General features: G+C 40.3%; 1 protein-coding gene across 1 annotated transcript in view; it reads right to left on the reverse strand.

Annotated features, from left to right (window-relative positions):
* Nucleotides 1–276: 276 nt before the first annotated feature.
* FHAD1 (forkhead associated phosphopeptide binding domain 1) overlaps nt 277–22,921 on the reverse strand; it is a 166,164-nt gene continuing 143,519 nt past the window's right edge. The window contains exons 27-32 of the mRNA XM_074302568.1: nt 22,441–22,606; nt 20,758–20,838; nt 12,924–12,977; nt 6,747–6,773; nt 4,250–4,303; nt 277–414 (exon numbers count right to left, since the gene is read on the reverse strand). Of these exons, the coding sequence (XP_074158669.1) occupies nt 319–414; nt 4,250–4,303; nt 6,747–6,773; nt 12,924–12,977; nt 20,758–20,838; nt 22,441–22,606 (478 nt within the window). The 3' untranslated portion in view covers nt 277–318. The remainder of the gene's footprint in view (nt 415–4,249; nt 4,304–6,746; nt 6,774–12,923; nt 12,978–20,757; nt 20,839–22,440; nt 22,607–22,921) is intronic.

Below are 22,921 nucleotides of genomic sequence, written 5' to 3' on the forward strand. Positions count from 1 at the left end.
GATTATGCAACTAATAAGTATCAAAGACTGAACATGAACTTGTGTTTTCTGGACCACAAATCTTATTTCTTATCTTTGGCATTATCTAGGTAATCCTGGCTTGTTTCCTTGCTCATAAAATGAGGGGCTTAGACTACACATAAGAGGTCCCTTCTTACTAAAGCTAGGGATCTTAAATCCAGAATTTTGTGAGCTCAAAATTCTTTTTAGCTGTAAAACTTTCTGATGTCTAAGTTAGAGGGAGAAATCATACAACTAGGAGGCACATCAGAGATCATTTTAGAGACAATGTCATTTTAACATCAATGAAGTGGAAATTTACAGTGTCAAACAAGGAGGAAGGACAACAAGCTGATATTTGAACTCAGCTCTTCTGACTCTCAGTCCAGTCTGCTTGCCAGGATGCCATGGATGCTGTGTGAGATGGCACACCCTTATTAAAACTGTGACCTTGGTTGGAATCACAGCTTCAATATGTATTAGGCATGTGGCTAAATTACTTATTTCAAACAATCATGGGATCCTAAATATAGAATTAAACCTCCAAGGCCATCTCATTCAAACCTCTCATTTTCTACCTGAGGAAATTGAAGTTTGGGAGCTAAGCAACTTGATTCAAGATCACCTAGGCAATAAATATCTGAGGTAGGAGCAATATTATGTGACAAGTAGACAACTGGGTGGTATAGTGGAAAGAATGCCCAGACCTGGAGTCAGGAAGACCTGAGTCCAAATGTGATCTCATATACTTAGGAGCTACATGACCCTGTATAAATCACTTAACTCAGTTTGCCTCAGTTTCCTCATCTGTAAAATGAGCTGGAGAAGGAAATGGCCAATCATTCCTGTATTGTTGCCAAGGGAATCTGAAATAGGGTCACCATGGAAATTACTGAACAACAATAAAAACATGCTAGGCACTAACTGCTTTAGAATTATCATCTCATTTGATCTTCACAACAACCCTGGGAGGTAGGTGCTATTATGAGTCCCATTTTACAGATGAGGAAACTGAGGCAAATAGAGATTAAAATTGACATACCTAGTATCATCCAGCTAGTAAATTTGTGAAATCAGGATTTAAACCCAAATTTTTCTGATTCCAGGCCCAGTGCTCTATCCACTGCACTCCCTAGCTCAGGAGAGCTCTGGAAAGAGAGGACATTAATTCCTGGGGTCACCTGGAAGGCTTCACAGAGAAGTAACCTTGGGCTAAGCCTTGAAGGCAGAGAAAAACTCCCAAAGGCAGAGAGGAGAGAGCACATTCCAGGACTGGGGATAGATAGTCTGCAGTAAATGCCCAGGGATGGAATAGGGTGGGAGGATCACAAGGAAAACATTGAGTAGTCTTGTTTGGTTGGACTGTTTGCTTGTCTAGAAAGTGTGGGGAATGGTGAGACCTGTACTTTGCATCTCACCAGGTTAATGTACTGAAAATGGTTTGCACATCTTTAAGTTCCAATACAATCCTACTAGAATCCAGTTAAGTACCAACAATGAGGCAGGTCTTGGACTCTATGGGCCTTGTAGGTAATGAGGGCTAATCAATGGAAAGAGAGCTGGAGGAGAGAGGAACTCAGAATCTGGGTTCAAATCCCTCCTTGGCTACCTCTGTGACATTGACTAAGTCACCTCATTTTTGCATTTCCTCATTCATAAACAAAGGATCTGTATCCCTACAGTATTCCATCTCCTCCTCATTGTGTTGGTAAGTTATCCTTGGAATATATTGAGCATCTTATACCACACATTAGTAGTGTTCAAAGGCCAAAGTTGGCTTTGAAACCTGGTGACTGGACTTTTGCCTCAAATTCTAGAGATCATGCCATTTAGATCTAGCAGGTCCTTAGAAATTATCCAGGCTGGCCACCTCATTTTGCAGAGGAAGGCCCATGTTCTTTGCTCAAGAACAAATAGGTCAGAAAGTCTTTAACTCAGAATTAGAATACTAGTTCCCTGAGTCCAAATTCAGGGCTTTTACCATGATATCACAATGCAGGACACCAAAATACCATAGTATCTGTCATTTCTTTCATTAGAATGGTTGCTCCTTGATGTAAAGGACTGGTTTTGTCTTTGTGAATTCAATGAATTCAGTACCTAGCACATAGTAGGCACTTAATAAATGCTTGCTAAAGGACAAATTTAATTGGAGAAATGGGTGGATGCTAACTCAGTCCATCAGAAATATACTTCTGAAAGTATCTAATGCAGTGGTTCCCATTTAGGGGTTTGGGACCAATGGGATGATCCAAGGGATTTGAGCTAAAAAGTCTTTAATCACTCTTGAAGCATGAAATAATTGCCCAATTATATCACAAATGTTTTTCCTCTGTGACAAGAAGAATATGCATATTTGAAGCATTATGTGCATGTTTCTGCAATTACAGGTAGAACAATGTTTTATAATTATAATCATACACTGTAAATTTTAATTTGGAACTTTTGGGGACAAAAACTATATCATTGCGGTTATTGTAAACACTTAATGAATAAATCTAAGCAGAATATCATAAATAATCCCACAGGGGTCATAACACACTTGTGGTTGCTGATGAAAGGGGTTCAAAGAACAAAAAAGATATTAATCTAATCTAGTTTATAATTGAGGAAACTGAGGCCTAGAGAGAAATGACTTATCCAGTTAGTAAAGGGCAGAAACAGGATTTGGGGCCAGATTCTGTGGCTCTTTCCCTAAAACCACACTGCCTCCCCTTTAACTTCCGGGATCTCTACAAGGCCATGATGTATATGATACCCATTTGGCCAAGCTTAGAAAGAGCCTGAAGTTCTAGGAATCTCTTCTCTCTCCTGGCCAGGCCAGAACAACTTCTTGGGGCCAATCTTTGTAAAGCACATCAATCATTATGTGTTGCATAATCCTCCATCACCATTTGGTCTGAGTCCAGACTTGAAGCAGCCTGCCAGTTCCCATCTGCCTCTGTCTCTCACATGTGTGTGTGGATAGATGGATGGATCGCACCACACTTGCAGAAGGGTATGAAGACCCAGGAAAAGACCTCAGCCAACAGCCTGCCTCTCCCTCCACACGCTCACACTTCAGTGCAATGGTGTTTTGGCTGAGAAGGTACTTCCTACTTTAAGTCCTAGACAGTTCTGAATTTGGGAGAGAATGTCTTTTGTTTCTCAAACTCCACCTTTAAAGGTTATGTGACCTGAAATCATATTCTCTGGGTCACAGTTTTTTCATCTGCAAAAATGAGAGGATTGAACTAGGCAATTTCTCCCCAAGGCAAACATGATATAATATCTATGGCCTTGCTATTCTTTCATGTCTGACTCCTTATGAGCCGACTTTTTTTTTTTTTTTTTTTTGGTGGGGTAAAGATAATAGAGTGGTTTGCTATTTCCTTCTCTAGCTCATTTGACACATGAGGAAATTGAGGCAAACCAGGTGAAGTGACTTTCCCAGGATCATACAGCTTGGGAGTATCTGAGACTGGATTTGAATTCAGGAAAATCAGTCTTCCTGATTCCAGGCCCCGATCTCTATGCCTGTACCACTTAGCTGTTACAAATGAGATAATATTTGCAAAGCACTTTATCCAGCATCTGGCACATAATAGGTGCTATGGAAATGTTTATTCCTTCCTATTCTCTCCCTTGATTCCCAGTCTTGGAATCAGAAAGATTTTGGTTCAAACCCTACCATTAGACACTGTGAAGGGAATGGGTAACTGTGGGACCCTGAGAGAGTCACTCCTCATCTGTAAAATGAGAGTATTGAATTTAAAGGTCTGAAAGGTCCCTTCCATCTCCCAATTTATGATCCCATAATTATTTGTGATTGCTTTTATTTCCTCTTTTTATAAAAGGAAGCCTGAGGTAAGGGAGGAACAGTAAGTCTATAGACCTTTATAGGTCCCTTCCTAGCTTCAGTGTTCTTTGACTCTATCAAATATAGTCAGTTTAGTATAGGGGAGAGAGCATTGCTATGAAATCCAAGGACCTAAATTCAAATTCTGCTTTTCTTACTATGTGGATTAACTTTCTGGGTCTCTTTTTCCTCAACTGCAAAATGAAGGAATTGGATAAAATGAGTCATAAACTCTTCCTCTTTGGTGTTTGGGAGCCCTGACTATTCATTGTTTGAAAGAAAGATCTTCTAGAAATACTCTCTAGAAATATGTGCCAGCTCACGCTTGTCTCTGCCATCCCACAAATAGCTCATTGGGTTGTTGGGGATGTGCCAGCCTTTTTTTTCAATAGTGATCAATCTCTAACTCACCGTAGTAGTGGAGTCAGTAACTTTGCTCTTCAACATTTCAACGTACACTGGCTTCTGGAAAACAGAAAGAACACCAGTAAAACTTAGCTGTTTCTTTTACTTACCTTCCAGACTTGGAAAATGGAATACTTAAAAAAATTTTTTTTTTATTAAAAGTGAAGAGAATTCCTGGATGAGGAAGTCTTCTCTGCCAATGCAGGTGGACACTTTGCTGCAGGTTTTAGTGTCCGATGTAATGTTCTGATGTTCCGAGGGCAGCCCAAAACAGATTGAAATTAAATTTGAAAACACTTAACAAAATAAGTACAAATACAATAAAATATAGATGATGTTAACATGTGGTTTTCTCAGATAATATGTGGCCAGCAGGGATCCTGATGTATCTTTAATCAATCTCTGTTTTTTTATTGAGTTTGACACCATTGGTCTAGACCACTGAGATATGAAATGTACATGATAACATTGTCAAGAGGTATCAGAGGCAGGATTTAAATTGGACCTTCCTGTTTCTGAGATGGCCACTTAGCCACCAAGTCACTGATTGCCAGAAGTTAAAAGTATTCTCCTTTAAAACCTTTTTAAAGGAGGTCATTAAAGTCCCTTAACACAAACCTTTTATTCCAAGGTCCCTCCCAGCTCTGACCTCCTGAGTTCTAAGGGTCTTCCCAGCTCTGACATCCTGGGTTCTAAGGGCCCTCTCAGCTCTGACCTCCTGAGTTCTAAGGGTCCTCCCAGCTCTGACCTCCCGGGTTCTAAGGGCCCTCCCAGCTCTGACCTCCTGAGTTCTAAGGGTCTTCCCAGCTCTGACATCCTGGGTTCTAAGGGCCCTCTCAGCTCTGACCTCCTGAGTTCTAAGGGTCCTCCCAGCTCTGACCTCCTGGGTTCTAAGGGTCCTCCCAGCTCTGACCTCCTGAGTTCTAAGGGTCCTCCCAGCTCTGACATTCTGGGTTCTAATCAGCTCTTATGTTCTGGGTTCTGAAATGGAATTCCCCTATGAACTAAAGCAATGCAATATTGGCTTTTAAAAGTCATAGAAGAAAAGGAAGAAGCATAACAAATGTATGGGGGGAAAACAGACTTGTCCCATTTCATAATTAATTGTACTATATTTTATCGCTATCACATTCAAATTCTTACCACATATCACTATTTTTTTCAAAATAAAAGTTTCATAATGATAACAATGTATTTACTCTCAAGTATTTCTGTATCCTGTTAATAAAAATACCTTGTCACTAGTAGCCAGTTAGAAGAGATTAACCATTTTTTTGCTTTGTATTGTTTTTTGTTGTTGATTTTTGGTATAAAATAAGGCCTATAGGAAAACCTAGCTGAATTGGTATTCAGACATATTTCTATGTATCCTCCAAGTATTGCAAGTTGTTAAAAAAATCTGTTATCAATTTGGTCTTTTTCTTTCATGGACCACAACAATTCTAAGCTCCCTCTCAGCTTTGACCTTCTATGTTCTAAGGATCCTCCCAACTCTGACATTTTGTGTTCTAAAGACCCTCTCACCTCTGATATTCTGGGTTCTAAGATCCATTCTGAGTCTTGACATTCTGTGTCCTAAAGGTTCTCTTAGCTCTGACATCCTGAGTTTTAAGGTCCCTTCTGGTTCCAACATTCTGTCCTAAGGCCCATTTTAATTTTGGCATTCTGTACTCAAAGTCCCTCCCAGATCTATTTTTCTAAAGTGAATTCAGGTCTGAAAAAGAGATTCCTGAATGGGTGAACTGGAAGTTCTCTTGCAGGGCACACTGGGGGCCACCTCTAGGGCAGGGACAGCTCCAGGCTGGCAGGAGCCAGCAGGAAGTGGGAAGCTATCCTTGGGCATCCTCCTATCAGCTCAGGCCCAAGCAGAACACCTAAAAGGAGGGATACTGCAGATGCCCTCTGACCCCCTCTTCCTCCTCCTCCTCTTCTTCCCTCTCCTTGCCACTTCTTCCTCATGCTTGCTCACAGAGTCTTTGCCAGATTCTTCAGAAAAGGCCGCTGCTGAGCCTGCTTTGGAGGCAGTGCCCAGTGCCAGGAGCAGTAACTCTTGTCTATAGCAAGGGGCTTTCAGGCTCTGGCTTGGAGGTGTCCAGACAGTTAATTTCCAGAGGAGGCACTGACCATAAGGCTTGGCCAGAGGGCCAGTGTATGCAGGAGCCTTTACCCACCAGCTCCTCTAAACCAGTGGCTGCAGCTACAACTTTGGACTCAACAAGACTTTTGTTTAAGCAAATATTCCTTTTGGACTCTTTCCCAACAGCCCAGAGATTTGCTCCAGTTGCAAAATAAGTTCTTGTTTAATTGAGCCAAGGTCCCCAAAAGGAAATGGTTATTTTGATCACCGTGGTGAAGCAATGGAGGTGCCAATGTGGGGATTCATTTTTGCTTGACTGGCATCACTGTCACAAGGGTTTTATTTATTTATTTATTTATTAAGATTCTGAGGCTGAGGTGGGATAATAAATATAATTTTCACACACACACATACACATACACTCACCCTATTTGTATTATATGGTGGCCATCTCTTGGGTAAAGGTTGGGAGAGGGAAGAAAGAAAGGGAAAAAAGAAATTTACATGTTAATAACTTTGTTGTATATTTAAAAGGAGCAGCAAGTTATACACAGTATATTTGCCATTTCATATACAAATGTCTTTTCTTTAAAAAAAACTTATACCTGCTATATAATTTTTTATTTTGTTATATTAATTAAAAATAAAATAAATTTTAAAAATTCAAGGGTAAGGGTGGGAGAGAAAATAGTGAATTGAAAAATAAAATGAAAAACTTTTTTTTTTTTTTTTTTTTTTTTTTTTGAGGCTGGGGTTAAGTGACTTGCCCAGGGTCACACAGCTAGGAAGTGTTAAGTGTCTGAGACCAGATTTGAACTTGGGTCCTCCTGAATTCAAGGCTGGTGCACTATCCACTGCGCCACCTAGCTGCCCCGAAAACCTTTTTTTTTTTTTTTTTTTTTTTTTTTTTAAAGTTCATTTTGATCAGTTTGTTGTCTTGGAAAAAGGGTAGGGAAGAGAGGGAGAAAAATTTAGAACACAAGGTTTTGCAAAGGTGAATGTTGAAAACTTATCTTTGCATGCATTCGAAAAAATAAAATACAATTTTAAAAAGTTCACTGTGGAAGATCCCACTGTTTTTACAAACATTATGTTTGATTCTGCCTGCATCTCCCTTTCCCCTACTTCTCCTCCCTTCCAACCTCCCCTGGCCTCCATGATTTCCAGCTACCTGGAGAGTGGAAACTCTGGAGAGAATTTTCTGGGTCCTGCAGCTGCTAGGTAAAAACATTCCACCAAATTTTCAAGGGACAAAGAATCTTAATTCATCCAGTCTAACTCATACATCCTCTCTATAAGAATCATGACAAGATAGCCACAGACCTCTCTTGATAACCTCCAGGAGTGGAGAATCCCTCCTCTTTTCTTTTCTGGGTCAGCTCATTCCTCTCTTGGACAGGAAGTGTTTCCTTCTAACAAGTCTAATTTAGACAATCCATGGGATTTCAGTCATGGGAAAGAAAGTATCTTCCAGAAAAATACAAACACACACACACACACACACACACACACACACACACACACACACACCACCACCACCAACAACAACAACAACTAAAAACCACAAGGAAGAGAGTTTTAGCAGAATCTGGACTTAGTTGATGACCACTTCTGACTGCTTTCCAGTGATGGAACTAGGTTTACTTAGTGATCGTTGAATTATATTCCTATATATCTGAAATAGGAAAATTCTTTTTGTGCAGGCAGGAGAGGGGGAAAGAAAAGACTTGTACTAAGAACAGTATTTTTTTCAAGCCTTTTGAACTTCAGAGTTAGAATTCAGGTCCTCAGGGCCCTTTGGTCCAACTCATACCTGGACAAGGATTCCTTCTACTACACACAGAAGATGATGCCTTAGAAGCTCTTTAGTCCAACTACCTCATTTCAGAGGAGGAAACTGAGATTCAGAGGCTTAGCCAAAGACCAGCAGGTAATAAGTAGCAGAAATGAGATTTGACATCAGGTACCCTAACTCTAAATTCAGAGCTCTTTCTGAAAAGCTCTCTCACCTGAGAAGAGTCATTCAATCTGTTCTTGAAGCCCTCTAAAGGTTAGGAACTCATTACCTTCAGAGGCAATTCATCTCATGTTTTGGACAGCTCTAGTCATAGCCTAAATTTCTAACCTGCTCCTAGTTGTCCTCTGGGGACAAAGAGAACAAGTTGAATATATCTCTTCCACATAAAAACAAGTGCTTCAAATATTTGAAGACTCATGACTTCCTTCTCCCAGAGAGATCAGCCCAGTTCCTTCAACTGATCTATTTATGGCTTGATCTCAGGCTCTTTATTATCCTTGTGTGACTTCCTTCATCCATTCTTTCATTTCAGCAATGTTGCTTTTAAATCTCTAGCTCTCAGTACAATACTCTAGAAATGTTTTGACCCAGGTAGAAGACTGAGCTCATCACAATCCTTAAAGGATGGCTATGCCTTCCTCAATGTATTCTAAGATTTCACAGGTTTCATAGTATATTCTGGGTATTGTCTCATAGTATGCATGAAATCCATCTAGACCCCTGGATCTTTTTCAAATGAATTGTCATCTCCATCTTCTACTTGGGAAGTTGATTTGTGACTTAAAAGACACAGATGTTCTGAAAAATGCTGGGATTTTCTCAATTCTACTGGCACTCAGGAGGTCTATGATTGAACTCAAGTCTTACTGATTTCAATCCATCCTTTTTTTCTGGATACATGCTCACATTTGGACTCACAGATCTAGAAATGGCAGAGTCTCAGAGGCTACCTAGTCTATGAGGAAACTGACATTTAAGTTAACTGATTTACTTAAGTAGTTCACCCACGTATTAGCATCCAAAATGGGTTTTGAACTCTGGGTTTCTGAATTCACAGTCAATGATCTTTCCATGGTACCCTACTGTCTTTTATTGACATTACAGAATTCTGATTTTTTAAAAAAAATTCTGGCATATATTTTTTTGGGGAAACCTTCCTTTCATTTGGTGCAATTATCATGTAAGGAAGCAAGAGGACATTGGATCTCTTCTAGTCCTAAATTCTTTCTTTGACTGGGTCTAATTGGAAATTGTATTACAAGCAGTCTTGTGGAGTAGGTAATAGCTGACCAAAACGCTTTCCAACCCAAGGAGTTCTCTCTTGTAATGACTTGCAGACCAAGGTGCATCCAGGAAGAGGAACTTCTCATCCTCCCTAACCTTGCCCCTCCCTGATGAAGGCTTTCTGGGGCCAAAGGTGGCTAAGGTTCACAGCTGCTGCTCTTCTTTTCTCAGTAACTCTTCTCCTCCCAAGGCTCCTCCCTCTTGTTTCTGGGAGAAGCACACATTCATTGGGTTTGGAGTCAGTTGTTCTAGGTTCAAGTCAATCAATAAGTACATATTAACATTGAGGGGGGGGAGGAGGGGAGAGGAAGAGGAGATAGAAAGCAAAAAAAAAATTTCCAATGTCCTTATATTCTATCAGACACTAGTCTATCAAAATGTAGACTGGGCAGAGGAGCCTCAATGTCCTAATTTGCAAAATGGGCATAATATTAATGATACCAGCTTCCTTACGAGGTTATTGTATGAAAAAAATTTTGTAAGTCACTGTAGAAATAACAAAGGTGTTGGCAGTAATGATATCACAATATGTAATATTACCATTTCCATCCAAAAGCCAATTTCTGATCTACTTCATTTCTGGGCTTTGGTTTTTCCATTAAGTTTCCTTCAAGGTGACCTATAGTCCATGAAACCTTTCCCAAGTCTTTCTTTTGTTATTGCTGTTTCCTCTTGAGTGTACTTTGTATTTGTATTTGCATTATTTGGTAGTGGTGCAGTGGATAGAGTACTGAGTCTGGAGTCAGGAAGACCTGAGTCCAAATGTGGTCTCAGATACTTAGGAGCTGTGTGGCCCAAAACAATTCACTTAACCCAATTTACCTCGGTTTCCTCATCTATAAAATGAACTGGAGAAGGAAAATCACTCCAGTATCTTTGCCAAGGAAAATCCCAAATGGTATCACCACAGAATTTACTGACCACCAACAACAAAATTATGTGTCAGGCACTAAGTGTTTTACAATGGTTATCTCCTTTGATCTAAAAATGACCTTGGGAATAGATATTATTATGAGTCCCATTTTATAAATGAGGAAATGGAGGCAAATAGAGGTACCACAGAGCTAGTAAGTGCCAGAAACTGGATTTGAACTCTGATTTTCCTGATTCCAGGCCCAGTGTTTTACCCATTGTACCACCTAGCTAAGGAGAGCTCTGGAGGGAGAGGACCTCAATACTTGGGATCATCTTGGAAGGCTTTACAGAGAAGTCCCTTGAGTAAAGCCTTGAAAGTAGAGAAAGACTTCTAAAGGCAGAGAGGAGGAAGTGGATTCCAGGACAAGGGACAATCTGCAGTGAATGTCCAGGTATGGAAGAGAGTAGGACCACATGGGAAATGTTAAGTAATCTTGCTTGGTTGGAGTGTTTGCTTGTCTATAAAATGTGGGAAATGTGTCTCTCACCAGGTTAATGTGGTGAAAATGGTTTACTTAAATCCTTAAGTTCCAACATAAATGTGAGTAAATGTGAGTTAATCACTAGAAAGAGGGCTGAGTTCAAATTCCTCCTTGGCCCCTCACTGCCTCGATGACATTGGATAAGTCACCTTCTCTCTCCGTTTCCTCATCTATAAACAAAGGGCTTGTTGAGGTCCCTTTCAAGTCTGTGACCCTTCAATCTCTCATCTCCTCCTAATTGTGTTAGTAACTTATCCTTAGAATGTATTCAGACATCTTAATTATAATCATACAATATTAATTTTAATTTGGAACTTATGGGGACAAAACTATATCATTGCGGTTATTATAAACACTTAATAAATCTAAGCAGAATATCATAAATAATCCCACAGGGGTCATAACACACTTGTGGTTGCTGATAAAAGGGGTTTAAAGAACAACAAAAAAAATCTTAAAATCTAATCCAATCTAGTTTATAGTTGAGGAAACTGGGGCCTAGAGAGAAATGACTTATCCACCTAGTAAAGGGCAGAAACAGGATTTGGAGCCAGATTTTGTGGCTCTTTCCCTAAAACCACACTGCCTCCCCTCTAACTTAAGGTCTCTCTACAAGGCCATGATGTATATGATACCCATTTGGCCAAGCTTAGAAAGAGCCTGAAATTCTAGGAATCTCTTCTCTCCTGGCCAGGCCAGAACAACTTCTTGGGGCCAATCTTTGTAAAGCACATCAATCATTATGTGTTGCATAATCCTCCATCACCATTTGGTCTGAGTCCAGACTTGAAGCAGCCTGCCAGTTCCCATCTGCCTCTGTCTCTCACATGTGTGTGTGGATAGATGGATGGATCGCACCATACTTGCAAAAGGGTATGAAGACCCAGGAAAAGACCTCAGCCAACAGCCTGCCTCTCCCTCCACACGCTCACACTTCAGTGCAATGGTGTTTTGGCTGAGAAGGTACTTCCTACTTTAAGTCCTAGTCAGTTCTGAATTTGGGAGAGAATGTCTTTTGTTTCTCAAACTCCACCTTTAGAGGTTATGTGACCTTCTGAAATCATATTCTCTGGGTCACAGTTTTTTCATCTGTAAAAATGAGAGGATTGAACTAGGCAATTTCTCCCCAAGGCAAACATGATATAATATCTATGGCCTTGTTATTCTTTCGTGTCTGACTCCTTATGAGCTGACTTGGGTTTTTTTTGGCAGAGATAATAGAGTGGTTTGCTATTTCCTTCTCCAGCTCATTTGACACATGAGGAAACTGAGGCAAACCAGGTAAAGTGACTTTCTCAGGATCATACAGAACTGTCTGAGATGGGATTTGAATTCAGGAAGGTGAGTCTTCTTGACTCTAGGCCCGGCTCTCTATGCCTGTACCATTTAGTTGTCCAAGGCATTACAAATGAGTTAATATTTGCAAAGTACTTAGTCCAGTATCTGGCACATAATAGGTGCTATGTGAATGTTTATTCCTTTCTTTTCTCTTCCTTGATTTCCAGTTTTGGAATCTGGAAGATTTTAGTTCAAATCCTACCATTAGACACTGTGAAGGGAATGGGTAACTGAGATCCTGGTAGAGTCATTTCAGTCATGAGCCTCAGTTTCTCCATTTGTAAAATGAGAGTATTGGACTCAAAGGCTGGAAGGTCTCTTCCGTTTCCAAATTTATGGTTGAATAATTACTTATGATTGCTTTTGCTTCCTTTTTTTGTAACCAGAAGTTGAGGGAGGGACAGTGAGTCTATATCTTCGTAGGTTTATACTTTGGTAGTATAGTGGAGAAAGCACTGACGTGGAATCCAAAGACCTAAATTCAAATTCAAATTCTGCTTTTCTTACTTTCTTATTATTTATGTGGTTTCACTCTTCGGGTCTCTTATTTCCTCAACTGCAAAATGAAGGAGTTGGATTAAATGTTATGTCACGTGTTTTCTAAGTCTAAAACTCAAATATTTGGCATTTAGGAGCCCTGAGTATTAAGTGTTAAAGACCTTTCTGGGAAATGCCCTCTAGGAATGTGTACTTTCTCACTGTTTTCTCTGCTATCCCATAAATGGCTCATTGAGTTGTTGGGGATGTGCCAGCCTTTTTTTCATTAGTGATCAGTCTCTAACTCACCATAGAAGGTGGTTCAGTAACTTTGTTCTTCAACATTTCACCGTATACTGGCTTCTGGAATAAAAGAAAGAACACTAGTAAAACTTGCTGCTACTTTTAATTACCTTCTAGACCTGGGGACTGGAATACTTTTTCAAAAAATTCATTTTTTTCTAATCCAACCATTCTGGAAAACAATTTGGAACTATGCCCAAAGGGCTATCAAACTGTGCATATCCTTGGATCCAATAGTGTCTCTACCGGACCTATACCCCAACAAGATCATAAGCAAGGGAAAATGATCCACATCAACAAAACAGTCTATAGTCTGTCCTTAGGCATCACCCATCAGCCCTGGCCCTTTTTGTAGTGACAAAGAACTGGAAACTGAGTGGATGCCCATCAGATGGGGAATGGCTGAATAAATTATGGCCTATGAATGTAATAGAATATTAGTGTTCTGTAAGAAACAATCAGCAGGATGATTTCAGAAAGATCTGGAGAGACGTACATGAACTGATGCTAAGTGAAGTGAGTAGAACCAAGAGATCATTGTACAAAGTAACAAAATTATAAGATGATCGATTCTGATGAACTTGGGTCTTTTTAACAATGAGGTGATTCAGGCCAGTTCCAATAGACTTGTGATGGAGAGCCATCTGCATCCAGAGAGAGGACTGTAGGCACTAAATGTGGATAACAACACAGTATTTTCACCTTTGTTGCTATTGTTGTTTGCTTGCTGGTTTTTTTCTTTCTCAGTTCCCCCCTTATTGATCTAATTTTTCTTGTGCAGCATGAGAAATGTAGAAATATGTTTAGAAGAATTGTACATGTTCAGTCTGTATTGGATTCTGCCTATGGGAGGGAGAAAAATTTGGAGCACAAGATTTTGCAGGGGTGAATGTTGAAATCTATCTTTGCTGTATGTATTCTGAAAAATAAAAAACAAAATAAAATCATTTTTTTATTAACTGAAGAGTATTCCTAGATTCTCTTTGTCAATGCAGGTGGACACTTGACTGCAGCTTCCAGTGTCAGATGCAATGTTCTAATGTCCCAAGGGCAGCCCAAAATAAATTGAAGTGGAATTGGGAAATACTTAACAAACTAAATAAAAAATACAATAAACTATAGATGATGTTAGCATGTGGTTTTCTCAGACAATATGTGGCCAGCAGGGATCCTTATGTGCCTATAATAAGACCCTGTTTTTTTTTTTTTGTTTGTTTGTTTGTTTGTTTTTGTTTTTGTTTTTGTTTGTTTATTTGTTTGTTTGGGTTTTTGTTTTTGTTTGTTTGTTTGGGTTTTTTTTTTTGTTTTTTTGTTTTTTTGTTTTTACTGAGTTTGATATTACTGGACTAGACCACTGAGAGGGGAAATGCCCATGGAAACACTGCCACAGGATATCGGAGGTAAGGCTTCAACTAGGCCTTCTTGTTTCTGGAATGACTACTTAGCCACCAAGCCACTGACTGCCAGAAGTTGAAGCTGAATACTCAGATCTCTCAAATGCATTCTCCTTTAAAACCTTTTTAAAGGAGGTCATTAGAGTCCATTTGAATTTAAACTTTCTGTTTTAATATTCCTCCAGCGCTGACATTCTGAATTCTGAAGATCCTCTCACCTCTGATATTGGTTCAAAGTTCTATCCCAGTTCTGACATCCTGAGATCTAAGGCCTCTTCTGGTTCTGACCTTTTGTGTTCTAATGGTCCTCTCAACTCTGACATTGTGTTCTAAAGACCCTCTCACCTCTGATATTCTGGGTTCTAAGATCCATTCTGAGTCTTGACATTCTATGTCCTAAGGGTTCTCTTAGCTCTGACATCCTGAGTTCTAAGATCCCTTCTGGTTCTGACATTCTGTCCTAAGGCCCATTTTAATTTTGGCATTCTGTACTCAAAGTCCCTCCCAGATCTATTTTTCTAAAGTGAATTCAGGTCTGAAAAAGAGATTCCTGAATGGGTGAGCTGCAAGTTCTCTTGCAGGGCACTCTGGGGGGCCACCTCTAGGGCACGGACAGCTCCAGGCTGGCAGGAGCCAGCAGGAAGTGGGAAGCTATCCTTGGGCATCCTCCCATCAGCTCAGGCCCGAGCAGAACACCACCTAAAAGGAGGGACACTGCAAATGCCCTCTGGCCCCCTCCTCCTCCTCCTCCTCCTCTTCTCTCTCCCTGCCACGTCCTCTTCCTCATGCTTGCTCACAGAGTCTCTGCCAGACTCTTCAGAAAAGGCCGCTGCTGAGCCTGCTTTGGAGACAGTGCCCAGTGCCAGGAGCAGTAACTATTGTCTATCTATAGCAAGGGGCTTTCAGGCTCTGGCTTGGAGGTGTCCAGACAGTTAAGTTCCAGAGGAGGCACTGACCATAAGGCTTGGCCAGAGGGCCAGTGTAAGCAGGAGCCTTCACCCACCAGCTCCTCTAAACCAGTGGCTGCAGCTACAACTTTGGACTCAACAAGACTTTTGTTTAAGCAAATATTCCCTTTGGACTCTTTCCCAACAGCCCAGAGATTTGCTCTGGTTCAAAGTAAGTTCTTGTTTTATTGAGCCAAAGTCTCCAAAAGGAAATGGTTATTTTGATCACCATGGTGAAGCAATGGAGGTGCCAATGTGGGGATTCATTTTTGCTTGACTGGCATCACTGTCACAAGGGTGTTATTTATTTTTTTATTTATTTACTCATTTTATTTATTTGTTTATTTTATTTATTTTTTTAGGCTGAGGGTGGGACAATAAATATAAATTTACACACACACATACACACAAACCTATTTGTATCTAATAATGGCTATCTCTTGGGTAAGCTTGGGGGACGGAAGGAAGAAAGGGAAAAAAGAAATTTACATGTTGTATATTTAAAAGAAACAGCAAATTGTACATAGTAGATTTGCAATTTCATGAACAGGTATCTTTTTTAAAAATTATACTATGTTATAAAAATGCTTGTTTTACTCTGTAAATGTAAAATAAAATAAAATTTTAAAAATCAGAGGATGAGGATGGGAGAGAAAATAATGTATTAACTATTCTCTGCCATCTTGACTCCCCTCCCCATAGTGAACTGAAAAATAAAATGAACAACCTTTTAAAAAAAGTTCTTTTTGATGGGATTGTTTCCTGTATTGGGGAGGGAGGGAGAAAAATTTGGAATACAAGATTTTGAAAAGGTAAATGTTGAAAACTATCTTTGCATGTATTTGGAAAAATAAACAAAATACTTTTAGAAATTTATTTTGAAGGATCTTACTGCTTTTGCAAACATTTATGTTACATCCCTCCTGTTCTCATATGGGTTGCCAGCTACCTGGAGAGTGGAAACTCTGAAGGGAATTCTCTGGGTCCTGCAGCTGCTGGGTGGAAACATTCCACCAAATTTCCAAGGGACAAGGGATCTTGATTCATCCTGTCTAACCTATGCATCAGTAAGAATTCTATCTATGAGAACCATGACAAGATAGCCACAGACCTCTCTTGATAACTTCTAGGAGTGGAGAGTCCCTCTTCCATTCCTTTCTGGGTCAGCTCATTCCTCTCTTGGACAGGAAATGTTTCCTTCTTGCAAGTCTAATTTAGACAATTCATGGGACTTCAGTCATGGGAAAGACAATATCTTCCAGGAAAAAACACACACACACACACACACACACACACACTCACACCACAACAACCAAAAAAACACATGGAAGAGAGTTTTAGCAGAATCTGGGCTTAGTTGATGATCACTTCTGACTGCTTTCCAGTGATGGAACTAGGCTTATTTAGTGATTGTTGAATTATGTTCCTATTTATCTCAAATAAGAAAATTCTTTTTGTGGAAGCCCGAGAGGGGAGAAGGAAGAATTGTACCAAGAACAATATTTTTCAAGCCTTCAAGCCAGAGTTAGAATTCAGGTCCTCACTGGCCCTAAGGATTCCTTCTACCACACACAGAGGATGATACCTTGGAGGCTCTTTAGTCCAACTGCCTCATTTCAGAGAGGGAAACTAAGATTCAGAGGCTTGCCCAAAGATCTGGAGGTAGTAAGTAGCAGAAATGAGGTTTGACCTCAGGCTCCCTAACTTTAACTTCAGAGCTCTTTCTGAAAAGCTCTTTCACCTGAGGAGTCACTTAGCTTTTGCTTGAAGACCTTCAATATGAGGAACTCATTATCTTGAGAGGCAGTTCATCTCTTGTTCAGATGACTCTAGTTATTAGGAAGTTTTCCTCCTTACGCTAAACCTAAATTTCTATCCCTGCTTTATCTCTGTCCTCTGGGGTTAGCAAACAAGTTTGAATCTCTCTTCAACATGAAAAAAATGCTTCAAATACTTGAAGACTCATGATTTCCTTCTCTCAGATCAGCCCAGTTCCTTCAACTAATCCCTTTGTGGCTTGATCTCAGGCTCTTCATTATCCTTGTTGACTTCCTTCATCCATTCTCTGATTTAGCTGTTTCTAAATCTCCATGTCTCAATACAATACTCCAGAAATGTTCTGACCCAGGTAGAAGACAGCGGGCTCATCACAATCCTATTTAAGCCATGCCTTGCTTAATGTCTTCTAAGATCTCACAGGTTTTTATAGTTAGCATATTCTGGCATTGCCTCATATTGCACTTGCAATCCATTTAGTCTCCTGGATCTTTTTCAAATGATTTGTCTTCTCCTCCATCTTGTACTTGTGACCTTGGTTTGTGGTTTAAGATTCACAGATGTTCTGAAAAATCCCAAGATTTTCCTAATTCTACTTGCACCAAGGAGATAAATGATTGAACTCGGGTCTATTGTCTCCAAGTTCAGTCTCCTTTTGTGAACACATGTTCACATTCTGGCTCATAGATCTAGAATTGGTAGAGTCTCAGAGGCTCCCAGCTTTTGCAAAAACTGGCTTAGGGTGGTTGAATGATTTACTTAAGGATCTCACACAGGTATTAGCATCCAAAGTGAACCTTGGGCTTCTGAAGTCCCAGCCAGTGATTGAGAAAATCAGAATCAAGAAAGAGCTATCAATCTGTCAATCCTTTCCGTGTCCGGGCCGGGTGAGGTTTCCCATGTTGGTACCCTCCTGTCTTTTATTGCTACTCTAGAATATTGATTTTTAAAGAAATGTTTTTGGAGTATATTTTTTTTTGGGAAATCCTCCTTTCATTTGGTGTAATTACCAGGTAAGGAAGTAAGAAGACATTGGGTCTCTTCTAGTTCTAAATTCTTTCTTTGACTGGGTCTGATTGGGAATTCTATTACAAGAGGCCTTGAGGAGTGGGCAACAGCTGATCAAAACTCTTTCAACCCAAGTAGTTCTCTCTTGTAGGGTGCATGCAGGAAGAGTTACTTCTCCTCCTCTGGAAGACAGCTGAATTCAAATCAACTCAACACTTAATGATCACCTACCGTATAAAAAGAACAAATACAATAGTCTCTTCCTTGAAAGAGCTTATAACCTATATATACACAGATAAGTAAATATAAAGAATATACAGTGATACTTCAGCCCCAAAATGCTTTGAATTTGGCATTTGATGCATTTTGATGAGAAAAAAATGCATCAGCACTTCTTATTTGCTCAGCATTCACTTCACCCTCTCCCTGCTTCTCCCTGAGAAGAACATTGAAACTTAGCATCTTCTTTCCTTCTGGAGCCAAAGTTGGCTAAGGTTCACAGCTGCTGCCCTTCTCTTCTCAGTAACTCTCCTCCTCCCTCTCATTTCTGGGAGAAGCACATATTCATTGGGTTTGGAGTCAGTTGTTCTAGGTTCAAGTCAAATAAATATATATTAATTCTGGGGCAGGGAGGAAGAGAGAGGGGACACAAAGCAAAATATCCCAAGGACTTCTATCAGATACTGCTCTGTCAAAATGTATTCATCTAAGTGCTAGTACCAAAGTTAGATTGGGCAGATGAGTCTCAGTATTCTCATTTGCAAAATGGGCATAATATTAATGGTATCATTTTCCTTACAAGGTTATTGTATGAAAAAAGTTCTGTAGACCACTATAGAAATAACAAAGGTGGCGGCAGCAGCAGCAACACCATAACATGTAATATTACCATTTTCATCCAGCCAATTTCTAATGTACTTCATCCTTTTATTCATTTCTGGGCTTGTGTGAACTTTCCATTTAGTTTCCTTCAAGCTAAGCCCACTAGTCCATGAGATCTTTGCTGAGTCTTGTTATTGCTATTTCTTCTTTAATGTACTTTGTATTACTTGTTGGTGGTGCAGTAGATAAAGTACTGAATCTGAAGTCAAGAAGGCTTGAGTCCAAATGTGGCCTCAGACACATAGAGCTGTGTGACCCTGAACAAATCACTTAACCCAGTTTGCCTCAGTTTCCTTATCTGTGAAAATGAACTGGAGCAGGAAACAGCAAACCATTTTAGTATCTCTGCCAGGAAAACCCCCAAAGGGGCTCATGGAGATTCAGACATGACTGAAACAAGTCAACAATACTTTGTCCAGTGTACCTCAATACTCATTGTTAATTGGTTCCAGAAGGCATGATGAGTGACTTTTTTCCCATGAGTGCATCTTCAGTCCTCAACCTAATGATCCTTCCCTTCCTAAGTCCTCCAAGGGGCAAGAGTGCCTTCCAACTGTGGAGAAACAAGCCAGCCCAACACAGCTGGCCTTCCCTTTCTTGACCCAGCTCATTTTCTGAGAGGAATCCTGACTCTTCAACTCTCCCCTCACCCCACATATGTCACTGCCTTTAGGTGGCTCTTGTTGCTGTTACTCAGGCCACTGGCTGCTATGCCTGCTTCCGCTCCATCTCCTCCTGCAGTATGGCTCCCAGTACTCCTGTTTTGGGATCTTGATGACTCTACACAGCACCTACATTGTCCTATAAGAACCATTCTGTGACCTGTCCATGAATGCTCACAACTCAGCATTACTGGCTCCAACCTGATAGTCCTGCTCACTACCACCTTCACTTTCACTGGGGAGAAGCTACCTACAGTGGAGGGCAATAGCAGCGGCATCATTGGGGTCGTTACGTCTGGCCAACCTCCCATCCCACTGCTTGACCAAAACAACCTCCAGGTGAAGTGAAATGCTGAGCAAATGAGAAGTGCTGATACATTTCTTTTCTCATCAAAATGCATCAAATACCAAATTCAAAGCATTTTGGGACTGAGGTATCACTGTATATTCTTTATATTTACTTATTTGTGTGTATATATAGGTTATAAGCTCTTTCAAGGCAGAGACTGTTGTATTTGTTCCTTGTATACAGTAGGTGATCATTTACTGTTGAGTTGATTTGAATTTAAGTGGCATAGTAGATCTAGAAGACTGAATTTGAAGTCAGTAAGACCTGACTTAGACACTAGTTACATGACCCTAGTCCCTTAACCTCTTTATGCTGTAAAATCAGAATACAGAGGCTATATGACCTCTAAGGTCCCTTCAAAGTCTAAATGGAGGATCCTATGAACTGCTTTTCCCTGACCCCCCAGGAAGGTCTTTCCCTCTTCCTCCCTTTATTCAGGAACACAGTCTGGATTTTTACTTCAGAATCCATCTAATTGTAAAGGGCCGAAATTCTTGAGTTAATGCACTGAGGTTGGACAATCGAGCACTTAAGGCTTATTACTGATTGGACAATACTCTATAGGAATATGCTTGGAAAATGGCCCTTCCCACTGTTCTTGCTGGCCCAATCATTTGGTGTATACAAAGAATTGTGGGAGGGACTAGGGGGTGGAGTAAGACTAGCCAGGGTCACTTCTGGGTGGGAGATGAGAAGAGAGGTTGAGGAGATCCTACACATCCATTCCCTTCACTTCTACCTCTAAAGACCAAGAAAAAAGACCAAGGACTTTTGCTTATCTGACTCCTAAGGTATCCAAGGTAACATTCCTAATCATCCTACCCGTTCATGCCTCTCTTTTGCTGTACAGATGAAAGGGGGCATTTCCTTTAAGCTCTTCTGCTCCTGCTCCTCTAATCGTTCCTGGGGGAAAACAAGACTTGGATCAGTGTTTCCCAATCTGTACCTACCCTCAGCATATCTGTGAACGTCTTGGGATCCTAGTAGCCTCTAGGCTCACTCACTTGCCCATTTTACATCCACCATCTCAAACCTATTTCTTCCCCCCCCAATATATGTATTTTATTTCATTTTTTACAGATATGTTAACTTTTAAAATACACACTTCTTTAGGAATCATGTTGGGAGAGGAAAATCAAAACAAAAGGTAAAAACCACAACAGAAGGGAAAAAAAAATCAGGAAAAAATAGTGTTGATTTACATTCAATTGCCACAGCTCTCTTTCTGGGTGCAGATGGCATTTTCTATCCAAAGTTTATTGGGATTGCCTTGGACCAACTTGTTTTTTTTTTTTTTAATACATAAGTTCTCCTTTAAAGGTGTCTTTCAGAGTTGAGGTAGAGGCAATGGTGTGATGACAGATATCTAACAGCTGGTTTTCTGAAAACCTAGGACATACTTTTAAGATTGATCTGCTCCATTCCCATTTTTCTCCATAATTTTTAACAGTCTATGTAATCAATAAAATAATATAACCCTGAAGCATAAATGCTCACAATGAAAAATTGAACAACTGGCTACTAGCAGGTAAAAAAGTGATCTACATTTTTTTTCTCCATCTGAGTTTATGATCATGTTCAAATCTATCTATGGATCTTAGGTAAAGAATCCCTGATCTTTCCATCTTCAGGAAACTGTCTCCTGATGAGGCTAAAATAGAACTGGGAATTTACACATGATTGAGCAACCTGGGAGAGGCAGGAGGAGCTTCTTTTGGATATATATCTTTACTCCCTAATAAAACAAGCCAGCTGCTGCACTGTGAGACAAACATCTTTTAATGTTCCTGACTCCTCCTCTTCTTCTCCTCTTCCTCCTCCTCCTCCTCCTCCTTCTCCTTCTTCCTTCCTCCTTCCTTCTTCCTTCCTTTTTTTTTTTTTTTTTTGCTGAGGCAATTGGGATTAAGTGACTTGCCCAGGGTCACACAGCTAGGAAGTGTTAAGTCTGAGACCAGATTTGAACTCAGGTCATCCTAATTTCAGGATACCTCCCCATCTCAGCTACCTCCCTGATCCTGCTTCTTAAGCCACCCCAGCGTGGGGAGCATCACGGAGCACAGCTAGAAGTTTTATTTCTTAGGTTCAGAAAACATCAGACCTGGAAGGAAACAAGATAGTTCCCAAATCTCAAATTAGAGATGACGGAACTGAGACTGAGTGAGGAAGTACCTTACCCAAGGTCACACACTTCATTAGGCTTAGATTTATGTGGACCTGAGGAATCAACTTCCATTTATGTGGACCTGAGGAATCAACTTCCATCTACCAGCTTCATTTGCTGGAAGAAGGGCCAGAGGTTCTAACAGGGGAAGAGTCTGGTCCAAGACTTCAAAGATAAGAGAACCAAGATTTGAGTCTGCCAGAAGATCATGGGTAGAGCTGGAAGTTACTTTGGAGCTCATTATTTTACAATAGGATGGTCACTGGCTATTAAGTGCCAGAGGCAGGATTTGAACCCATGTGCTCTGACCCTTTCAAAGTATGAGAGAGGCCTTGGCCACTGACCTTCTGCTGCTTGATGGAGCGGTTCATCCTCTTCTCCAGGCTGAGCTGGTGCTCAGCCCTCTCCAGGGCTTCTTTTAGCAGAGCTTTCTCTTCTGCCTCCTTGTAGATTTCATCTTCTAGTTTACTCACCTGTTCCTGGTACTCCTCCATGGGCAATTTTTTCTGCCTGGTCAAAGAGAGAAGTAAAGTCTCTTTCTTCTCCTTTCCTGTAGTTATTGTCTCCCAAATGTTTTCCTCGGAAAGCCTCCCTGTGTTGTAGTGTGGCACGGGGCCAACTAAGTGGTTTTATAATGAACTGGAGCTAGGGTAATGATGACAAATCTGTATTGCTTTCTCAAGCAAGAAAAATTATATATTCTATAAACTTCCTCAGAATTCGATCCTTTACTAAGATAGAATTGAAAGGAATAAGCATTTATAGAGTGTCTACTGTGTGCCAGGCACCATACTACGTGCTTTATAATTATCATCTCATTTGGTC

Source organism: Sminthopsis crassicaudata, chromosome 3, assembly GCF_048593235.1.
Source record: "Sminthopsis crassicaudata isolate SCR6 chromosome 3, ASM4859323v1, whole genome shotgun sequence".
Lineage (NCBI taxonomy): Eukaryota > Metazoa > Chordata > Mammalia > Dasyuromorphia > Dasyuridae > Sminthopsis > Sminthopsis crassicaudata.